Source organism: Helobdella robusta (assembly GCF_000326865.2).
Source record: "Helobdella robusta unplaced genomic scaffold HELROscaffold_6, whole genome shotgun sequence".
NCBI classification, from domain to species: Eukaryota; Metazoa; Annelida; class Clitellata; order Rhynchobdellida; family Glossiphoniidae; genus Helobdella; species Helobdella robusta.
Genome location: NW_008705330.1, coordinates 1,153,087 through 1,174,288, shown reverse-complemented (window position 1 = coordinate 1,174,288; position 21,202 = coordinate 1,153,087). Strand labels below are relative to the sequence as shown.

At 30.6% G+C, this 21,202-nt stretch overlaps 4 protein-coding genes across 4 annotated transcripts; 2 read left to right on the top strand and 2 right to left on the bottom strand.

Annotated features, from left to right (window-relative positions):
• Positions 1-5,216: 5,216 nt before the first annotated feature.
• Positions 5,217-5,615, bottom strand: HELRODRAFT_152545 (hypothetical protein; the record flags this gene model as incomplete). Its single annotated transcript, XM_009029109.1, has 1 exon — positions 5,217-5,615. A coding segment is annotated over one exon (399 nt), but the record flags the coding sequence as incomplete, so codon positions are not given.
• Positions 5,616-6,817: 1,202 nt separating this feature from the next.
• HELRODRAFT_164060 (hypothetical protein) lies at positions 6,818-7,697 on the top strand (the record flags this gene model as incomplete). The annotated part of the gene is made up of 4 exons (XM_009029108.1): positions 6,818-6,879; positions 6,937-7,082; positions 7,288-7,477; positions 7,565-7,697. 4 exons carry the CDS (start codon positions 6,818-6,820, stop codon positions 7,695-7,697), a joined length of 531 nt encoding a protein of 176 aa, XP_009027356.1.
• A 7,082-nt stretch (positions 7,698-14,779) lies between these two features.
• Positions 14,780-15,625, bottom strand: HELRODRAFT_164059 (hypothetical protein; the record flags this gene model as incomplete). Its single annotated transcript, XM_009029107.1, has 1 exon — positions 14,780-15,625. One exon carries the CDS (start codon positions 15,623-15,625, stop codon positions 14,780-14,782), a length of 846 nt encoding a protein of 281 aa, XP_009027355.1.
• A 4,532-nt stretch (positions 15,626-20,157) lies between these two features.
• Positions 20,158-20,859, top strand: HELRODRAFT_68656 (hypothetical protein; the record flags this gene model as incomplete). The annotated part of the gene is made up of 1 exon (XM_009028938.1): positions 20,158-20,859. The coding sequence occupies one exon, from the start codon at positions 20,158-20,160 to the stop codon at positions 20,857-20,859; it is 702 nt and encodes a 233-aa protein (XP_009027186.1).
• Between the last annotated feature and the right edge of the window lie 343 nt (positions 20,860-21,202).

Genomic DNA, 21,202 nt, shown 5'->3' with positions numbered 1-21,202 from the left:
AGATATAATAAAATACTTTATCCATCTAACCCCATTAATCCCATCCTACACCTGAATAGCATAAAATTAACTACACATTTCCCATGCAATAGAGAAAATAAACAAACATTCATGCATCCATCTAATTTCCTTAACCTCCCCTACCCATATACCAACTCATATACCCACCTACTCATGAATCATTAATTATTATATCAGATAATTATATTAGAACCTAGAAATTTCATTAACTATTTACCAATCAATAAAAAAAACCAAACAATCATATGAAAAACAATAATAATAATAAGAAAGTTATGAAGTCAATATAAAATATAATTAACCAAAAAATTTATAAATGAAATACGCACATGCATTTAACCATAAAATGGGTAATGAAATAATCAATCCAAGTCAATCATACATATTCCCAGTCATTACTGATAAAAAATAAAACAAGTACATATTTTTACCTATATTTATGCTCATATTATTACCATATAATAATTATTACATTAACCTCATAATAATGAGTATTATAAATGTTGCATAAGTAATTCTCTCATTAATCCACTCCCATCCATCCATGAAAAATTCTTATTCAATCATACTAATAGATTAAAAATCTCAAACCATTCCTACTTATCAACACACACATCCAATTGAACCGTCAGTTTAAAAGTATCACCTATATTGAAATTTAGCATCACCCCAAAACAAATCCAAACGAGATTTAAAAACACTTGTATTTGGAGAGTCGACAACAGATTGCGGGAGTCTATTCCAGTCCGCGACTACTCTGTTACAAAAAAAATATTTTCTAACATCCTTGTGAGATTAACCTGTTGACAACTTCATATGATGCCCTCTAGTTCTCCCATCATTATTCAAATTTGAACCATTGTTGTTGTAATTATTTTAATCAGAAAATTTTATTAATTTTTAAATAGTACTCCGTCGTCTCGTCAAGGAAAGCAACCAAATATATTATATATATAAGGATTGAAAAAACATACAAAGAATTAATTGACGTTGGTTGATACATCAGATTTCTATGCTTATATATAAATGTATGAGGCCAGCTTTTATAATTTTGAAAATCAATTTTCTCGTAATTAAATTGTAATACAAAATTGCTGTCACCCAGTGGCACGAAATCAACATTACTGGGTGACAAAAAATCAACGCTGGGTAGCATTTTTGTCACCCAGTTACAATGTTACACGAGGCCCTTTTTTTTGTAATAATTAAAATTTTGTTGATTTTTACGATCAAACGTCTTACTATCGTATTTTATTGTTAAACTTTAGACAAATTTTTTAATTAAATGTCAATAGATTGACAAAAAAGCAACTAGGACGATAATCGCTAAACAACTGGTTAAAAACTGATTGTTTCTTTCAACTTAAATTCACTTTTCAACAAATATAACTATTCTATGTAAAATATTTGTTAAATCGACCTTGATGGTATATATATATATATATATATATATATATATATATATATATATATATATATGAATAACGCGTCTGCCATATTCATATTATATATATATATATATATATATATATATATATATATATATATATATATATATATATATATATATGTCCATCATGGAAGTATACATTAATGCCTACATAAATTGTGTTTTAAAACGCTTGCAAGAAATACATGAAACTTTATTTCAATACATACTAGTTATTTACATGTTAAAACACTTCGTGGAAGTTTATTTTAATGCCTACAGTACAAAAGTATGCCAGAATATGCGTTTACTTTAATACCTACAATGTATATGAACTTTCTCTTAAACCATATCAAAATTACGATTTGATGACAGTTATTTTCGTTAAAACTTATTTTCAGTATTTCGCTTTAAGCCATAAATATTTTTATAATTCTAATAATTAACAGTGTTAATATATATGTTAAAATACGTGCAAATAAAGACATTGAAGTCTACTTTGAAGTCTGTATGTTAAGTTTTATAAGTTAAAAATCGTGCAAATAAATGCACGGAAGTTTACATTAATGCTTGCATGTTAAGTTTTATATGTTAAAATTCGTGAAAATTAATGCATAGAAATTTATTTTAATATCTACATGTTAAGTTTTTATGTTAAAATTTATGCAATGGAAGCTATGGATATATGATTATATATATCCATGATGGAAGCTTATTTTAATGTCAACCGCACATAACCACGCAAGCATTTGAGTTTACTTTAATTCCTACAATGTTAAAACTTTCTCTCTAAAAGCGTACAGAAATTACGATTTTAACTATAAAAAGTTATTAAATAATTGATGATTGTTAAAAAATGTTTTAATTTCTTATTTTTAACAATTATTTTCAGTATTTAACTTTAAATCATATATATTTTTATAATTTTGATAATTAACAGTCATTTATCAGTGCCATTGAATTATATATAAGAATGGCTTTATAGTGTTGACCTTCTTCTCAAGGTCAGGAAACTTGGAAGCAAACTTTATTAGCACCAAATTGTCAATGGGTTTTTCAGTTTTCCAATCTATATTTAGCTTCTTCCCAGTTGATGTGCCACCGGCGGCATTCTTGTAAACGTTTTTTTGCTGCTAAAATCATTCTACGGCAGTTTTAATCGATTTTTAACTTAATAATTTAACTGAATTATGTAAAATTTTTGGAATCATTTATTATTTGATCCATTTTGATTTTATAAAGTTCATTTGTTTAAATGTTTTAAAAATGTTACATTGTGCCAGGAGACACTAGGCCCAGACTAGTAGAAGAAAAGAGGCTTTGCTTTTTGGTATTTTTATTTTAAATTTTTGACTTTTTATTTTTTTAACTATCGTTAATTAATGTTCAAATATTTTTTATATTGTTTTTATATTATGGGTTTATTATTATTATTAAGATGCCTTTGTTAAAACTTAAAATGGCTTTTTGTCATAAGAAATACAGAATACAAAGAGTTTCTCTATTTTTATTTAATAGGTTTATATATATATATATTATATATATATATGATGAAAAATTTTAAATGCAGCTATTTACTTTCAAATTTAAATCATATTTAGACATTTTGCTCAATGGATGCACATCTCTGATCAAGCAACAGCAAAGGCAATCAAAATATTACAAGTCCAGAATCACAATGCTGCAGGCGATAATAAGAAAACTTATGAATGAATGTGATAAATTAAAAAATGAATTAGCTACATACAAAGGTTTTATGTTATATAACCATAGTAAAATGAATTGAAATTTGATTAATTTTTTTTTTCCTTCTAGATAAAAAACTCATACCATTTAAAAGAGTTAACAAAGTATATAATGATAGTTACTAGATCTTTTATATGCAGCTGCATTTTCATGGTCCTCGTGCATACCAATTTTTAAGAAAAAGTGGACTAACACTGCCACACTCGAGAACATTGAACAAGTAAAATTTTGTTAATAATGATATTTTGTAAACTAGTATTGTTATATAAAGAAATATGTACTGATCAATCAATCAATCTTCGTTTTGCGTCCAGAGACCCGGTTTCCCGAGGTAGGTCGTTGTTTTCTTTGCCATCAACTTTTTGCGCCAAATTAGACGATCAGTTGTATCCATTTCATTTAAATTTAGAGCTTTCATGTCTTGCTCGATTGTTTGCGACCAGGATTTCTTTGGACGGCCTTTGGGACGTGTGCCAGGTATTTCAACATCTGCAAGAAAAGTTATGGCACTGTTTCCACTTCGTTTGACATGACCAAACCACCGCAGACGGTGTTGCCGGCATTCGTCCTTTATATCATCTAAACCAGCACGACGCAGGATTTCGGTAGATTTGATGTGGTCCTTAAGACTAATTCGTTGCATCCATCGGAGCATTTTCATGTCGGTTCGTTGAATTTGTTGTTCCAGTTTGGTTGTCATTGGCCATGTTTCTGCACCATATAACAACACCGGACGTATCACAGATTTATAAAGTCTTGATCGTAGTGGTAGTGGGATGTCACGCCGCATCAATATAGAGGCAAGGAGATGCCATTTATTCCAGGCTTCGTGGTGGAATGGCAGCTTCAGCTGTTCCAGTACAATCCAGAACACTCCACCTGATTGCTTTACGGGGAAATCGATCAAATGCTTTTTCAAGGTCTACCAAAATGTGTGATAGTTGATGATGCTTTGCGAGGTACTTCTCTTGCAGTTGCCGAAGGATGTGAATTGCATCAATTGTTGATTTCCCCGCTAGAAAACCAAATTGATAATTTCCAATTGTGATGCACGACGTTAATCTTCTCTTAATGATTTTTTCGACAATTTTCATGGAGTGTTCTAACAGACGTATACCCCGGACCTTCGATGGGTGGAGCGTCAAAGTTGACATTGATGGGATTTGTTTCAGACGGTTGAAATATTTTTTCCACTGTAGCTTGATCTCATCTTGTTCAAGAACCATCTCATTTTTCTCGTTTTTGATACCTGAGGCACCAACTATGTCTTTTTTCGTACGCTTTGCTTGTTTTGCTATACGATACAGAGATTTCATTTGATCACCTTTGCTTTTAGTGAGCTACTTTCTGCACTGATCTGTCCGTGCCAGTGCAACTTGACGTCTTGCATAGTTGTTCTTCTCACGGAAAATTTTATGGTCATCAACAGACTTTGATTTTTGCCATTGCTTGTATGCAACTTTCTTTTCAGCTATTGCATTTTGTACACTGTCATTCTACCACCAAGTGTCACGTTCATGCTGACGTTTTGTACCAGTTTTCCCACAAACTGTAGTTGCAGCGTTCATTAAAACGCTTTTGTATATACTCCAATCTGTACTGGCTTGCGATTGGTGGTCTAACTGTGTGGCGACAATCTGTTGAAATTTTTCTCGATGAATATTGCTTTTCAGCTTCCACGTTTTGATTCTCCGAGGCATTTGTTTAGACTTATGTTTTGACAGTTCGACAACCAGGTCTGTTCCACAAGGAGTCTATGTTGGGCGACACATGATTCGCCAGGTATAACTTTGACGTTTTTGAACAGTCTTCGGTGTGGTTGCTTGACAGCGAAAAAATAAATTTGCGTGGCTGATGGTTCACTTTTGTATGTTATGAGATGTTCCAACCTCTTTCTAAAATATGTGTTCAGTAAACAAAACCCGTGACTTTCAGCAAACTCAAAGATGCGGTTGCCATCTTCATTCCGTTTTCCATAGCCAAAACCGCCATGTACGTTGTCCAAACCATCTGTTTTCTCTCCAACGTGGCCATTGAGATCGCCTCCAATCAGGATTGTTCCAGATTTTGGTATTGCTGAGATGGTGTCAGAGAATGCAGTCCAGAAGTCATTTTTCATCTCTTCTGATTCGCCTGTCTGTGGTGCGTATGCAGAAAAAATAATCATTGTTTGCTTTTCTAGGCGAAGCTTGATCCACATGAGACGTGAATTAATCCTTTTAATATCCAGTACTTCTTGGGCTATCGGTTCTCTGACAAAAATTCCAACACCATTTTTAGCCGTCTTTTGATCATTCCAGAATAGTTTATATTTTTCTTTGTCTGAGTTGACATGACAGACACCATTCGATTTCCATCGGGTTTCCTGAAGGCAGCAGATGTCAATCCCTCTACGCTCGAGCATTTCTGCGATTTCCATGCTGCGGCCAGTCAGTGATCCAACATTGAGCGTTCCAAGTCTAAGTACCATAGAGGGGCCATACTGAATTTTTCTGCAACATCCCTCCGCTATTGCTACTGAAAATGAAATATTGCAAATGCTTTTTAATCCTTGATTTGATATCAATAAAGCCTCAAATAACGTATAATAGGAAAATTGGTAGGTTTTTTAAAATATATTTTGTTTGTAAATTTGTGAGTTTAAAATATAGCATATTTTGGTAGCATATGCTAGTTCATTCCTTGTGTATTTTATTTATTTTTTGATTTTTTTTTGTTTCCCATTTCACTATAAGCATTTGTCTTCAATTTTTTTAATTTATTGATGTTAAATGTTAAGCATAAATTATCAAACGCATTGTTTATTTGTGAAGATGACTTTATTGGATATGTAAACTATGGAGATGGGAATGAGGACATAGTTGCTTCAGAGGTGTTGATTTTTTATGTTGTTGGTCTGCGAGAGGCTTGGAGGCATTAAATAGCTTATTTTTATACAAAGAAATTATCATCTCACAGGTTGAAAGATTTTATAAAGAAAGCCATTGATAAGTTACATAATGCCGGAGTTAGGGTGAATAACATTTGTTTTTCTTAAAAATATGTTAAAATTTTTATACATTATATTTATTTTTTAGGGTTGTTTCACTGGTAATGGATGGGTTGGCACTAACGTTCGGCATGTGGATTGCTTGGATGCTCTTTCACATTTCCAAACATGCAAACAAGTTTCTTGTCCCCAACAACCGGCCAGAAAATATATATCATATTTGATGCATGCCACATGCTGAAATTAATGAGGAATATGTTTCATTCTTATAATATAATATTTTATAATAATAATCCAATCAAATGGAATCATATCGTAAACTTAGTTAATTATCAACAACAAATCAAACTGAAATTAAAAAATAAATTAACCAAAAATCATGTAAATTTTGAAAAGCATAAGATGAAAGTTAAATATGCATCTCATCTCAAGTCTTTAGTTGCTCTGTGGCTAAATCATTGGAACTCTTAAACGGATTTTATGTTTTTTCTGACGTTTCTGAAACAATAGCATTTGTGAAAAACATCAATGATTTTTTCCATATATTGAACAGCAAACTGATGCTAGATAGAAAATGGAAGCAATCCATTACAAAGAGCATCCTGACAGCCACTATAGATAAACTTTATGAAATGAAAGCCTACTTACTAAGTTTGAAAAATTTAGATGGTGTTAACACTTACAAAACTCAAAGGTTCTTTTTTATATATATTTCAATATCTAAACTAAAACTAATTACAAACAATTTCAGAAAAATGTGCATAATGGTCTTTTGTAAAACCATAAATTCAATAATTGATATTTCGAAAGAATTGTTGAATGAACAACCTTTTGCTATGACTTACCGTTTCAGTCAGGATGCAATGGAACCTTATTTCAACTATGTAAGAAGATCAGGTATTAAGCTTTCTGACTTAAGTCATAATAATGAAATAATATAAAAAATTAATTGTGTGCAGGTGGATGCTGCAGTCGCATAAATTGCCAACAATTCAGCGATGTTTACAAAAAGATTTGCTGCAAATTTTTAACAGTTATACTAAGTAACTTTGACATGAAAATTATAAACTGAATAAATTTAAAACTACTCTGCAATTCACAGGTAACATGGGAAATGTGTCATCATTTGAAACAGAAAAACTGCTTAGTAACATTATTTTTGGGGCAGATTTTGATGACAACGTATTTGTGGAGCATGCGTCACTGCAGTATATTGTCAGGAATTGCACTGCATACATGGCAGGATGGGTGGTGAAGTCAATAACACCGACCATCTCATGCGCAGAATGCAGGTTCTTTTTACTTCTAATGTAAACCTCTCCAAAATTCATTCAAAATTTTGCATTAATATGCTGTTACAAATCCCTACAAATATGCAGAAAATTCTTGATTTCAGCCAGCAGAAACATATCTAGCGAATCATCAAATCATTTCATCATACTAAAAGACAATGGACAATCCCTCAAAAGGAGTATTAAAAGTAAAATGATACATTTATTCATTTTCTGGTAAAAGCAATAAATTTTAATGATTTTCAGATCTGCCAAGAATCAGAAAGATTATTAAAATAAATGATTATTGATTTAAGAAAAAACTTGTAACTGAAAGCAACATATTCCCACAATGTGTCAACAAAGATTTATTTAACATGGAAAATCATTTCAATGATGTACAGAATGCAAACCACTATTATGAATTAATAAAAAATCTCATATACAACATTAAGACGTTTTAACTTAACTAAAGAGTTTTCTATCAACATGCAATTTTATTAAAAGTAAATTAAATAATAAAATGCAACAAAAATTATACAATTTAAATTTATTAAATCAATTGTTTTATTGAATTTTTACAGTGCTTCTAATAGACTACATCAGAAGCAAATTCTACAACCTTAGTTTTATCTTTATATATATATATTCACCAAAAAACTTTAGTGAGAAAAATCGAAAAAACAAACTACAAACATATTAACGCCAAACATTCGGTAGAATTTACAAAATATTGTAAATATATATATATATATATATATATATATATATATATATATATATATATATATATATATATATATATTTCACTTTTTAAGATAGTTGAAAGAAAAATTTATAATTATGTAAATCAAACATTTTGCAGTTATACAACAAACAAAACCGAAATCCATAAATAAAAAAGTAGGACTGATCTAACTATGAGTTAAGTTAATTACTAATTATAGCAAGATAGATGTTTTATAATCAACAAGCAAGAAATATAACAATTTACTTACACATAAATATAAAATATACATGTTTATGATCTAGCACCTTCAGGGTTATTTTATAAATAGTAATGTTAAACTAAAAATTATTTAACATTACTTACCAATTCTATTAAAAATCAACAGTTGTTCGTTTTAAATTAATAGCATAATGAATTTCATGCTAGCTTAATATTTATTAAACTAATATTTTTTTAATAATGTCCATTACAGTTGAAATAGTTAAGTTATAGAATTTGATTTTAACAAATTATTATATAATTAATTTAATATATTAATAAATAATTTTATGAATATAATTTTATGCCGAGCTGAATGCAGATCGGCAAAGAGTCATTAACATAATTTCGGGAAGGCCAAGATTTTTCTAATTATATCTCAGATTTTTCTAAAAATAAACTAAAATGCTCATGAATAATTAATTTTTTAGGAACTTGCTTCCAGAGGTAACTTGCCCGTTGAAAAAAATTTTCAATGTTAAAACGCTGGTAGGGCGCTTCCAGTTATTTAATTCCACGATCAGTGCACTTTTAGACATATTTACGCTTTAACCTACTCTTACTTTTAATTATGATCTCGAATTTCGTTTGCATTGGGGCACAAATGCAAAGTTTTGCCAAATTATGTTTAAATTTGTTCAATTACTTGTGGCTCATCTAATTTCTCTGTTTTTTATGTATATTATGAAATTGTATAAAGACTTGAAAAAAAACTTTCAGGCTTATACAATGTATGGAAAGCTAGTTCTGCTTTTTCCAAAAAATCTTTTTTTATCTATTAGAAAACGTTTTCACTTATATATGAAGTTATGGTTGAAAGTTATTGAATTGGTTTTTAAAATATTATCCGATAATTTGTTTTCACTTATATGAAGTTTTGGTTGAAAGTTATTGAATTGATTTTTAAAGTATTTCCCAATAATTTGTTAAAATAACAATTTAATAAAAAAATTTTGTCAAAAAATTGAACTGTTGTTTGAGATTTATTAACAGTTATTGCGGTATTGTCTATTAAAAAACGCTTTCACTTAACAGGGCCTGATCTAGACATCTTTGAAAGCCAAAATTTTGAAAATGTTTAATAGTGTAGCTAAAATTAAGCTGAAAATTTTTTCCGTATTACGTTAATGTTGGCCGTGCCTACGTTTGCCATGCCCGGCTTAATATCAATATCCAAATGCACAAATATATAAATTTGCGTTAAGTATGTAGGCCAACTATGAGCCTCTTAAAATTACGGACTCTTTTCCCATCTGTCTATTGGAGTTAACTATGAACCTTTCAAAATTACGGGCTCTTGTCCCATCTCTCTATTGGAGTTATCTATTAAACAGTAGAACATTTTTTAATAAAACGCATTAACAAAATAGAGCATAATCTTTTAATATTATTAAACAGCATAGGATCGAACAGCTCATGAATGAGTAAATAAATAAATGATGACTGACTTAACTAAATTTTTGAGTGAATGAACGAACAAACAAATAAGATAATGTCAATTGGATAATTAATTAACTGATTGGCTTGGCATAATAATTGAATTAAATGAATTTGTCAAATTAGTGAATGAAATGGTGCATGAAGTAATATAAGTCTGAATGAATAAATATATAAACGGATAAAAACAAATAAATAAATGAATAAATAAATAACATAAAATATATAAACGGATAAAAACAAATGAATGAATAAATAAATAACATATGGACGGATAAAAGAGTGAATGACAACCAATGAACAGCAAAACAAACGATGACATCGTGTTCATTTCTCATTGGCTGCTACACTTGGCAAAATTATTTTAATAAATATAAATAATTATTCTTGTTTAGTTCGCTAGCTATAATAGCTAAGCTTGTGTATAGTGCATCTTTGATTTTAATTAGTTGTACTCATTTGGTACGAATATTATCAAACAATTGAGTTTTCATTATGATTTTATGATTAAATGAGCACTTTTGGGAAATAATTAAAATGAATTGCAAAATAAGTTTTTAAATAATTAATAATTCAACAGGCATATATAGTTTGTAGTTTCTAGGGAAGACATCTGCCTCCCTGCTTGGATGACCTACTTGCCAATATAACTGTATAACATCATTCCTTCCTGTCCCGCCCACCATTTTTTCTTCTTTGTTGATGAAACGTCTCCAACGACGACTGCGGCTGTAACGTTTTTAATTTTGTCTTTTTCATCTGGCGTTAACGTTATTAAGTTTTATTTTAGAGGAGGAAACAAATTTTTGAAGCAAAGTTAGAAAGAAATGAATTCTTTGAATAATTTTGAAGTGTTTTGGCGTAGTTACGTAACTTTTTCCACTTTGTTGTTTCTTTTTCAAAACATATCCGTCATCAATTGTGAACGCAAACCCATGAAGTTTAAAACTCCCCAACTGAATGATGAAGAAACACACTCCATTTTTCTTCCTGATAACTTGAAATGTGATGCTTGCCATGCCATCAGCTATCAGGTCAGTCTCAAATTATTTATTCAGAGTATAGCTGTCAGTTGTTGTAAAAGAAATATATTGTAATGATAATCACAATATGTGTAATTTTGTAATGTAATTTTTTTGTAGAATTTTAGACAGTTTAATTTAGGAAATTTTTTTGAAATTTTAATATATTGTATAACTTTGTTTATTTGGTTTTTGTTTGCTTTTGATGTAGTTTGTAAAGATATCATACATATATTATATATAGATTAAAATTTGAAAAAAGTTAAATTTAATATTTAAAATTTTATTAAAAGTTGTAGTGGAAATTTGGTCTAAAATATATATATATATATATATATATATATATATATATATATATAACATTAAAATAAGATATGTGATTATCCAATTGCAAAATATTTGCATACTTTTTGGGTGTTTGTAGTGTTTATTTTATATTTATATTATTTGACTAACAATCCAATCTTAATCAATAGCACAGTGTATATATATGTATATCTACGGAATGTTTGGCGTTAATATGTTTGTAGTTTGTTTTTTCAATTTTTCTCACTAAAGTTTTTTGGTGAACTTTATTAAACTTTATTTGAATTTTATTAAAATTCAAAATAAACTTATTTTCAAAATGAACTTATTAAAATGACAACCTCACTTCCAACCCAGTGCTTAACCAACAACGAAAACAAATAAGTAATAAAAACTAGCATTGTAAAAAGTGACAAAGAAGAATATGATGCTATCGATGAAGAAAAGGAGACCAAAGAAGATGACCAGCCAATAAAGAAACCTGACACCTAATTTCCATCTAAGTTCACTTTGACGAAGTCAATCTCTATCTAAATTCATTTTGACAAAATCAATATTTCCCTATATAAACAGCAGAAAGCACTGATGATGATTCATTCGGAATCGAAATATGGCCTTATTTGCAGCATGAATTTGGAAAATAAGTTTATTTTGAATTTTAATAAACTAAACTTTCACCAAAAACTTTAGTGAGAAAAATTGAAAAAACGAATGACAAACATATTAACACCAAACATTTGGTAGAATTTATAGAATATTGTAAAAATTATGGTCTATTACCAACATATATATATATATATATATATATATATATATATATATATATATATATATATATATATATATATATATATATATATATATATATATATATATATATATATATATATATATATATATATATATATATATATATATATATATATATATATATATATATATATATATATATATATATATATATATGAAAGATGAAACTAAATTTAAACTGATAACTAAAAATCATATGGTAGAATTTATAGAATATTGTAAAAATTATGGTCTATTACCAACACACACACACACACATATATATATATATATATATATATATATATATATATATATATATATATATATATATATGAAAGATGAAACTAAATTTAAACTGATAACTAAAAATCCAACACTATCGCTTAAAACAAAAACTAACCAAATTATTCGACAAATCAATGCTAACTCAACAGAACATAAAATACCGCTATTAACTGGAGATTACAGACTAGGTTATATGTATGGTACCGTCAAAATTCACAAAACTGGCGACCCACTTCGTCCAATAATTAGTCAAATACCAGCAGAAAAAAGTCACATATAATGTAGCAAAATGACTCAACAACATCCTAACTCCATATATTCCAAATGAACATTGCATTTCTTCATCATCAGAATTTATTCACATCCTAAAAACTAGATCATCATCAGCCATCATATCATCAATAGGTGTGGAATCTCTTTTCACTAACGTTCCTGTTGATGCCACAATAGATATTATTTTAAATTATGTATATAATAAGGCTATGAATCCACTAAAAATTAAACCTCATCTGCTAAAACAGTTACTTCAAATCTGCACAAAAGAAGCTCCTTTCTATACTCCTGATGGAAAAATGTATCAGCAGGTCATTGGTGTAGCCATGGGCTCCCCTCTAGAGGTGATGTTTGCAAACTTCTACATGGGATATTTAGAAGAAACTGTTTTCCAAAAGAAACCACATCTCATACCCGAAATGTATGTAAGATATGTTGATGATACGTTCATTATAGTAGAAAATGAAAACAACTTGATGGACTTAATTGGTGAATTTAAATCCAACTCAGTTCTTTCCTTTACACATGAAATTGAAAATAATAAACAACTACCATTTTTGGATGTCCTGATAACCAGAAATGACATTGGTTTTCAAATTCAAGTTTATGTAAAAGACACCAACGTCCTACCTCGGGAAACCGTGTCTCTGGACGCAAAACGAAGATTGATTGATTGATGTAAAAGACACCAATTTGGGATTTTGTCTTAATGGTAAAAGCGAGACCTCAGAACAATATAAAAATAGTGTTATATTTTCTCTAGTTAACAGAGCGTTTCAACATTGTTCTGATTATACACTCATCAACTCAGAATTATTAAGAATAAAAAAACTTCTCGTGAACAATAATTACTCTTCGAAACAAATTGATCAAGTCATCATGAAATATCTCGAAAATGCACAAAATATACATCAAAATAATGCAATTACCAACAACGTTCCGTACAACAATGAACAGGAAGATAATGTCAACCCCTCCACCACGTCTAATAACTTTGATAATAACTGCATCACAAGCCTCAACACAAACAGTAATAACAATAACAACAGCAGCAACAACAACAGCCGTATCATTGGAAACCAAATCAACAACAAAATGAATGACAAAAATAAGATAATATTTTATTACAACAATACCTTTTCAATGGCGTATAAAGAAGATGAAAGAATTTTAAAAGGAATAATACGCAGAAACGTAGTAGCGTCAAATCCAATTAATAAAGTTGTTCTTCGAATTTACTATCAATATTTAAAAACATCCCAACTAATCATGAAAAATAATTGCTTTCCTGCAACTACTCAACTACAACAAAGTCATCTAATATATGAATATAAATGCTCCGTCGGTGAATGTTCGCACCGCAAAAATGCTTCATATATTGGAATGACAACTACCACATTGTCAAGATGTTTGACCATGCATCTATAAGATGGAGCAATTAAACAACATTATCAACAACAGCATAACATCACTTTAACACGACAAATGTTAAATAACACGCAAATAGTTTATTGCAATAACAACATTACAAACCTGAAAATAGCTGAATCAATTTTCATACAAAACAAAAATCCCTCCATGAACATTCAAGTACAGTCAAACAGCATTCTACCTTCAAATAGACTACTAAATAAAAACAACAATCATTATAATTATAACAACAACAGTTACGACAACAGCAATTATGATAACAATGTTATCACCAACAACCGTGATGATGTAAACAACAATCATACCAATAGTGACAGCCTTAACAACATCAACAACACCAACAACAACATCAACAACATCAACAACAATCAACAATAACAACAACAATTTTTCTGACATTAATAAATTAAAAAGAAATATAAAAAAGTTGAAATATATATATATATTCTATAAATTTATAGAATATTGCAAAAATTATGGTCTATTACCAACATATATATATATATATATATATATATATATATATATATATATATATATATATATATTATTTAATGCATTTGTATAGCGCCTATTAAATGAAATCTCACAGGCACTCTCAAAATCCAGTAACAATAAGTTAAAGAAATGATTGTCAAAAGTCAACAGTTTATCCACAATGTACATTAAACGAATATACAATGTGTACTTGCATAATATAAAAAAAGCGGGTAAATGAAAAAAAAATTAAGTCAAATTAACAAATCATAAATTTAAAGTTTGCAAATAAAACATGACACTAGTTCTATATCATCGTTTCACATCAGAACATGTCTTGCCACTTTTGCTGTTGTTATTGAAAACCCACTTCCTAACCTGAACATAATCAGGCCAAGAACTTGATCTTTCAACTATTTCCGCATACTTTTCATCTACACACAACCAGAATGACGTAGAAGGGTGGGTTTCATCAAGTTTTATTTTGTCATCTCTCCTCTTGAATACAGGGTAGCAAGACAAAACTTTAACATCAATTGACTTAAGGTGGTCAACAACATTGGATGCACAAGTCTTTGAAACATTACCAATGTGATAAAATTTTTTCCGATTCACAACTTTACTAGCTGATATTTTATATTGCGTAGGCCTACGAGGTTCAACAGTGGTCTTTGATATTGCATGACAACGTGGACTTGTATTAGTTGATAGTAAGATGTTTCTTCTTTTCTTGCGTCTGACTGTTATAACATTTTCATCATCATTGTTACCTTCTTCAGCAATGTCAGACAAATTTTTAGCGACTGATGTTTCAGCATCTGAATCTCCAACAGCGCATACATCACTGCACACGATACTGTTCACCTTTTTTTGGACATCACTCAGTATATTGCCATGCTCTTCAAGAAATTCCAGAACGGCTGGACTATTTTGAATAACACTTTTTTGCAACCTCACCTGTTCAGCTGACAATTTCTCGAATCTATTGTCACAATTAGTAACTTTCCACAAGTCATCAGCGAGAAAACAGGGAAATTTGTCTTTGGCTTTAGTTTCAAAAATTAACTGACATATACTAAGAAATTCGTCCCACATTTTATTCTTGTCAACGTCTTCGGAAAAACTCCGGCAGGCTGAGCGATAATGTGCTGGCTTCATGATGCAAAAACTTTGCACTTTTTTTTACGTCGTCAACTTCAAAAAATTCGCAAAGAGAAGTTTTCATTTCCTTTTCATTTATCTGGTCTCGAACGTACCAAATATAACACAATAACGTATCAATTACGTATTTTTTATTGCTTTTAACCTCGACAATTATTCCTTCCGCCATTTTCCAAAGATCATACATGTAGATATGATCTTTGTAATGTATGTACATGTATATTTATATAATATTCTATAAATTCTACCGAATGGTAATAGACCATAATTTTTACAATATTCTATAAATTCTACCAAATTCATTCGGTATATATATATATATATATATATATATGTGTGTGTGTGTGTGTGTGTGTGTGTGTGTTGGTAATAGACCATATATATATATATATATATATATATATATATATATATATATATATATGTTGGTGTTGGTAATAGACCATAATTTTTACAATATTCTATAAATTCTACCGAATGTTTGGCGTTGATGAGCTACAAACATATTAACGCCAAACATTCGGTAGAATTTATAGAATATTGTATATATATATATATATATATATATATATATATATACATATATCCAATGAAGACCGTTGAGGTCGATGCATTATCTTTTCTTCTAGAAACCATGTCTTGACCCGGCTTGCTTTTTGCCATCCATATGTTTCCTACATTCCATTTTTCATTATCTTATATTTTATTATCCTTTTTCTTATAGGTCTTCCTTTCTTCCATTTTATCATCTGTTCTGGCAATTTTTCTTAGCCATTTTTATTAGCCTTTCATTTTTCATCAGACATTTTTCTTCCTAGTACTTTCGTCGTTTTCGTCTTCATTCTGTTAATTTGGATTCTTTCACTATCCTTTGTGTTTTTTTCTGTTCATTTCACACGGAACATTCTTTTGTAGCATTTCATCTCAAACGCATCTAGTCTTCTTTTGTCTTCTTTCTTCAATGTCCAGGCTTGACATACATACAATAATGTTGACTTTACACGTGAATCCATAAACTTTAGTTTATTCTGAAGTGATATTTTGTGCTTTTCTACATTCCATTCAGTGTTCCAAACGTGCCTGCTGCGATGCCAATTTTTTGTTTGATTTATAAGCTGCAATCATTTCTCATGTAATAAGGCTTCCAAGGTATACTAATTGATCAACCTGTTCGATATTTTCTCTATCGATTCTTATGTCAGCTAGGGTATTATTTTCTATAACCATAACTTTTGTTTTTTTTTATTAATCATTAGTCCATAACTCTTTCCGCTTTCATAAAGTTCTGTAGTTATTTTTTGCAAGTCTTCCTCGGTTTCTGTCAGCAAATCATAGGACTTTTTTTTCTTCTCTGTATTCTAATTCTTGTTGAACGTACATCATTCCGCAGCTTTTATTTTTTTAAATCACGAGAGCACTGGGACTGAAACAAGAACTGACCCAAAATAGAGAAGAATGAAAAAGAAGATTAAATGTGCCTGATCATGCGACTAGACCAATCCGGGGTTTTCGTCAGTGAACCCTGGAACAAACACCGGGCGGCTCTGCCTCTCAGGTTAGAGCGTCTATAAAAGTACACGATAATGATGGTATGAGCGTGTGTGCGCGCCCGCGTATTTGTGTGGAAAGATTAAAAATTTACAAATTGCTCTCAGTTATCTATAAAAAAATTTTGCACTTCCAACTTTTTGCTTCATATTCTGAAATGAAATATAAAATATCGTATTGTATTAAAGATTTCTAAAGCGCCTTCATCGATTTATCTTTATGAACATTGAAATGTAGCAGAAATCAAATAACACCCTTTCTCATTAAGTTTTATGTTATGAAACAACAAAGCAAAGCAATATGCTAAAAATTGTTAATTTGTTGAATTTATTTCATTTGTTGAATAGCTTGATTAGTTGTGTCTGTTATTCTTAGAAATTTCGTGTTTTTTTACCCGGGTACTACAATTCTCAGTCTCACATCACATTATAATTTTTATATTATTTTCAGATGCACAGAATGTTGAGCGAATTCAATGATGGCCACAAATATTACAAGTACAACCTGCCTGAATCAGAACTTATTGAGTTGTTTGAAAATATTTGCTCTGCTGATACTTACCAAGGGTTGGTTATTTTCTATTAACATTATTTTTCATTAAATGTAAATTGTTTTAATTTTTTTCATTTTTAATTTATAAGCTTCATTCAGGTGTGTAAAATAATAGTTGAACTCAGCGGAAAACAAGTGGACCATAAGAACAATGAAAATCAGCTAAACAAATCACTTGACGAATGAGGGGATAAGATTAACATTTCAACAGCAGATGATAATAAAATAATAAGATGATAATAATAATAAAATGATAAGTTCTTAGAGACGTCCTGGGTATGACATAAAACTGCATCCACGCTGCCTTGCGTGCTTTTGAGCGAAAGGCTAGGCCCACCGCCTATAACTGGTGGTTGTCGTCAGGATGGGTGTCCGGATGTAAAAACTTTTCCCCAAATTATTCCTATGCCATCACAAAAAAAAAGTTGATGGCAAAGAAAACAACGTCCTACCTCGGGAAACCGGGTCTCTGGACGCAAAACAAAGATTGATAAGTTCTTAGAGGAAGAAGAATGCGATGATCAAGCCATGTGCTAAAAAAATTTCAATATCAAAGAATAGGAAAAAAGCTCCGGAACGACTCAATAAAAGATGGCTGGATGATCTGGATGAGGATTTAAAAAGAGCTGGAATAACGATAGGAAAAATAGGATTTCGCTTGAAAAAGTACCTGCCGACCGCGAATGTGGAGGGATGTTATATAGAAATCGATATCCGGAGCCAGCTCAAGGATGTTTACATGACACACATGACAATATTTTTCACTATACGTTATCTTAATCTAGAACTCTTAGAAGAAAATCATTTGTTGTTACCAAAAATAATGTAACACTCAGAGTTTTATTTTTTTTTAAATCTTTTCATTTGATGAACAAATTTTTGTAGATATGGAGTGAAAACAGTCAATGGGGAAAATCGTTTGTACGGCAAAGGAATCTATGAATCGGACAATGTGGCTGGTGTGATTGCTGGTGGAGGCAAATGGCCTGGGAGGTAAATTATTCATGGTTGTATCATAATTTGTGTCATTTGGTTATCTCTGAGCTTACAGTCGCCACCTAGTTTCATAATCGGCCGTCCTAATCTTTGTGTTGTTTCTCTTACGTCCACTGTCTTTTTTCTGTTGAAACCTCCCATTTTTTTAATAGTCTTTGCTTTGCATTTTGTTTTGAATGTTTTTTTTTGGAATCCGACTTAATTCATCCTTAAAAAAACCAGATTGTTTATATTCATCTTTTCCTAATGATTAATAATATTTTGTCTATTGTGGGTTGCTTGAACTCTTCCTCCATCATCAAGGTATGTGCAATTGATTGTCATAATTTTTCAATTCAATTTACTTTCCATTGCACATGTTTTTAAGTACTTATCCTCAGAGTCTCAAGTACTTCGGTCTCAAGTACTAGTACTTAAAATTAAATTTTTCCAAGTACAAGCTCTTATACCTTAAGTACAAGTACTGTAGTTTAAGTTCTTTTATCCAAAATGCGAATGAACAATGAGAACATGAACGACCAAGCAAATAGAAATCTTCAAATTAATAAAAATTTAATTATATATTGTTACTAGGACTGTATTAAAGTGGACTTTCAAATTCGGAGTTAGCTAGATTTACAAACAAATCCGACCAGAGCCTTAGTCAAAGCCGGACTTTTTATGTTACATCTTCATCAACAACCTAATAATAAAACTTAAATTTAATACCAATTAAATTAATACTCTTAATCGATTTCTGTGAAAACTGTCACATACAAACCTATAAATTACTATATAACTTGGTGTGAAATAAAATTTTGACAAATGATTTGTTTTATTAAAATATAGTACTAAAGTGAATTAACCGCAAAGTTGCTTAATAATACCTTTCGTCCACTCGCATTTGGCTTTCGCTTTCCCATCATTGATACTAGCTTCGTGACATCTATGATCTAAATGATGCGACTATCTTGATTACATCTTAATTACATTTAAATTACAGGATGTCAACACCAAACACTATTATTGAGGTATTTAATTGAAACAAACAAAAATTAAGAGTTGCGTATATAACAAAAGCATATAGAATTATATACATGCATGCACTACACATGTTAACTCGTTTTGAAAAACAATGTTTTTAATAATAGTATTTGGTGTTGATATATATGGTAATTTAAATGTAATTAAGATATAATCAAGATAGTCGCATCATTTAGATAATAAATGTCTCGACGCTAGTATCTAGATGGAAAGTGCCAACGCGAGTGGAACTAGTAAGCCTGACGTGTTATGTACGAAATTAAGCAACTTTGCTGTTTATTCATTTTACTGACATTTTCATAAGATTAACTATGGTTAAATATCAATATTTTATTTAAATAAAATATAATATATATATATATATATTGTTTGTTGATCACTGACTGGCCGCAGCATGGAAATTGCAAAAAATGCTCGAGCGAAGAAGGATTGACCTCTGCTGCTTTCAGGAGAGGCGATGGAAATCGAATGGTGTCTGTCAGATCAACTCAGACAATGAAAAATATAAACTATTCTGGAATGGTCAAAAGACGGCCAAAAATGTTGTTGGAATTTTTGTCAAAAAACCGCTAGCCCAAGAAGTACTGGATATTAAAAGGATTAATTCACGACTCATGTGGATCAAGCTTCGCCTAGAAAAGCAAACAATGATTATTTTTCCTGCATACGCACCACAGACAGGCAAATCAGAAGAGATGAAAAATGACTTCTCGGCTGCGTTCTCTGACACCATCTCAACTATACCAAAATCTGAAACAATTCTGATTGGAGGCGATCTCAATGGCCACGTTGGAGAGAAAACAGATTGTTTTGACAACGTACATGGCGGTTTTGGCTATGGAGAACGGAATGAAGATGGCAACCGCATCCTTGAGTTTGCTGAAAGTCACGGGTTTTGTTTACTGAACACATATTTTAGAAAGAGGTTGGAACATCTCATAACATACAAAAGTGGACCATCAGCCACTCAAATTGATTTCTTCGCTGTTAAGCAACATCACCGAGGGCTATTCAAAAATGTCACAGTTAATCCTGGCGAATCATGTGTCGCTCAACATAGACTCCTTATGGCAGACCAGGTTGTCGAACTGTCACAACATAAGTCTAAATAAATGTCTCGGAGAATCAAAACGTGGAAGCTGAAAAGCAATATTCATCGAGAAATATTTCAACTGGTTGTCGCCACACAGTTAGACCACCAATCGCAAGCCAGTACAAATTGGGGTACATACAAAACCGTTTTGATAAACGCTGCAACTATAGTTTGTGGGAAAACTGGTACAAAATGTCAGCATGAACGGGACACTTGGTGGTGGAATGACAGTGTACAAAATGCAATAGCTGAAAAGAAAGCTGCATACAAGCAATGGCAAAAATCAAAGTCTGTTGATGACCATAAAATTTTCCGTGAGAAGAACAACTATGCAAGACGTCAAGTTGCACTGGCTCGGACAG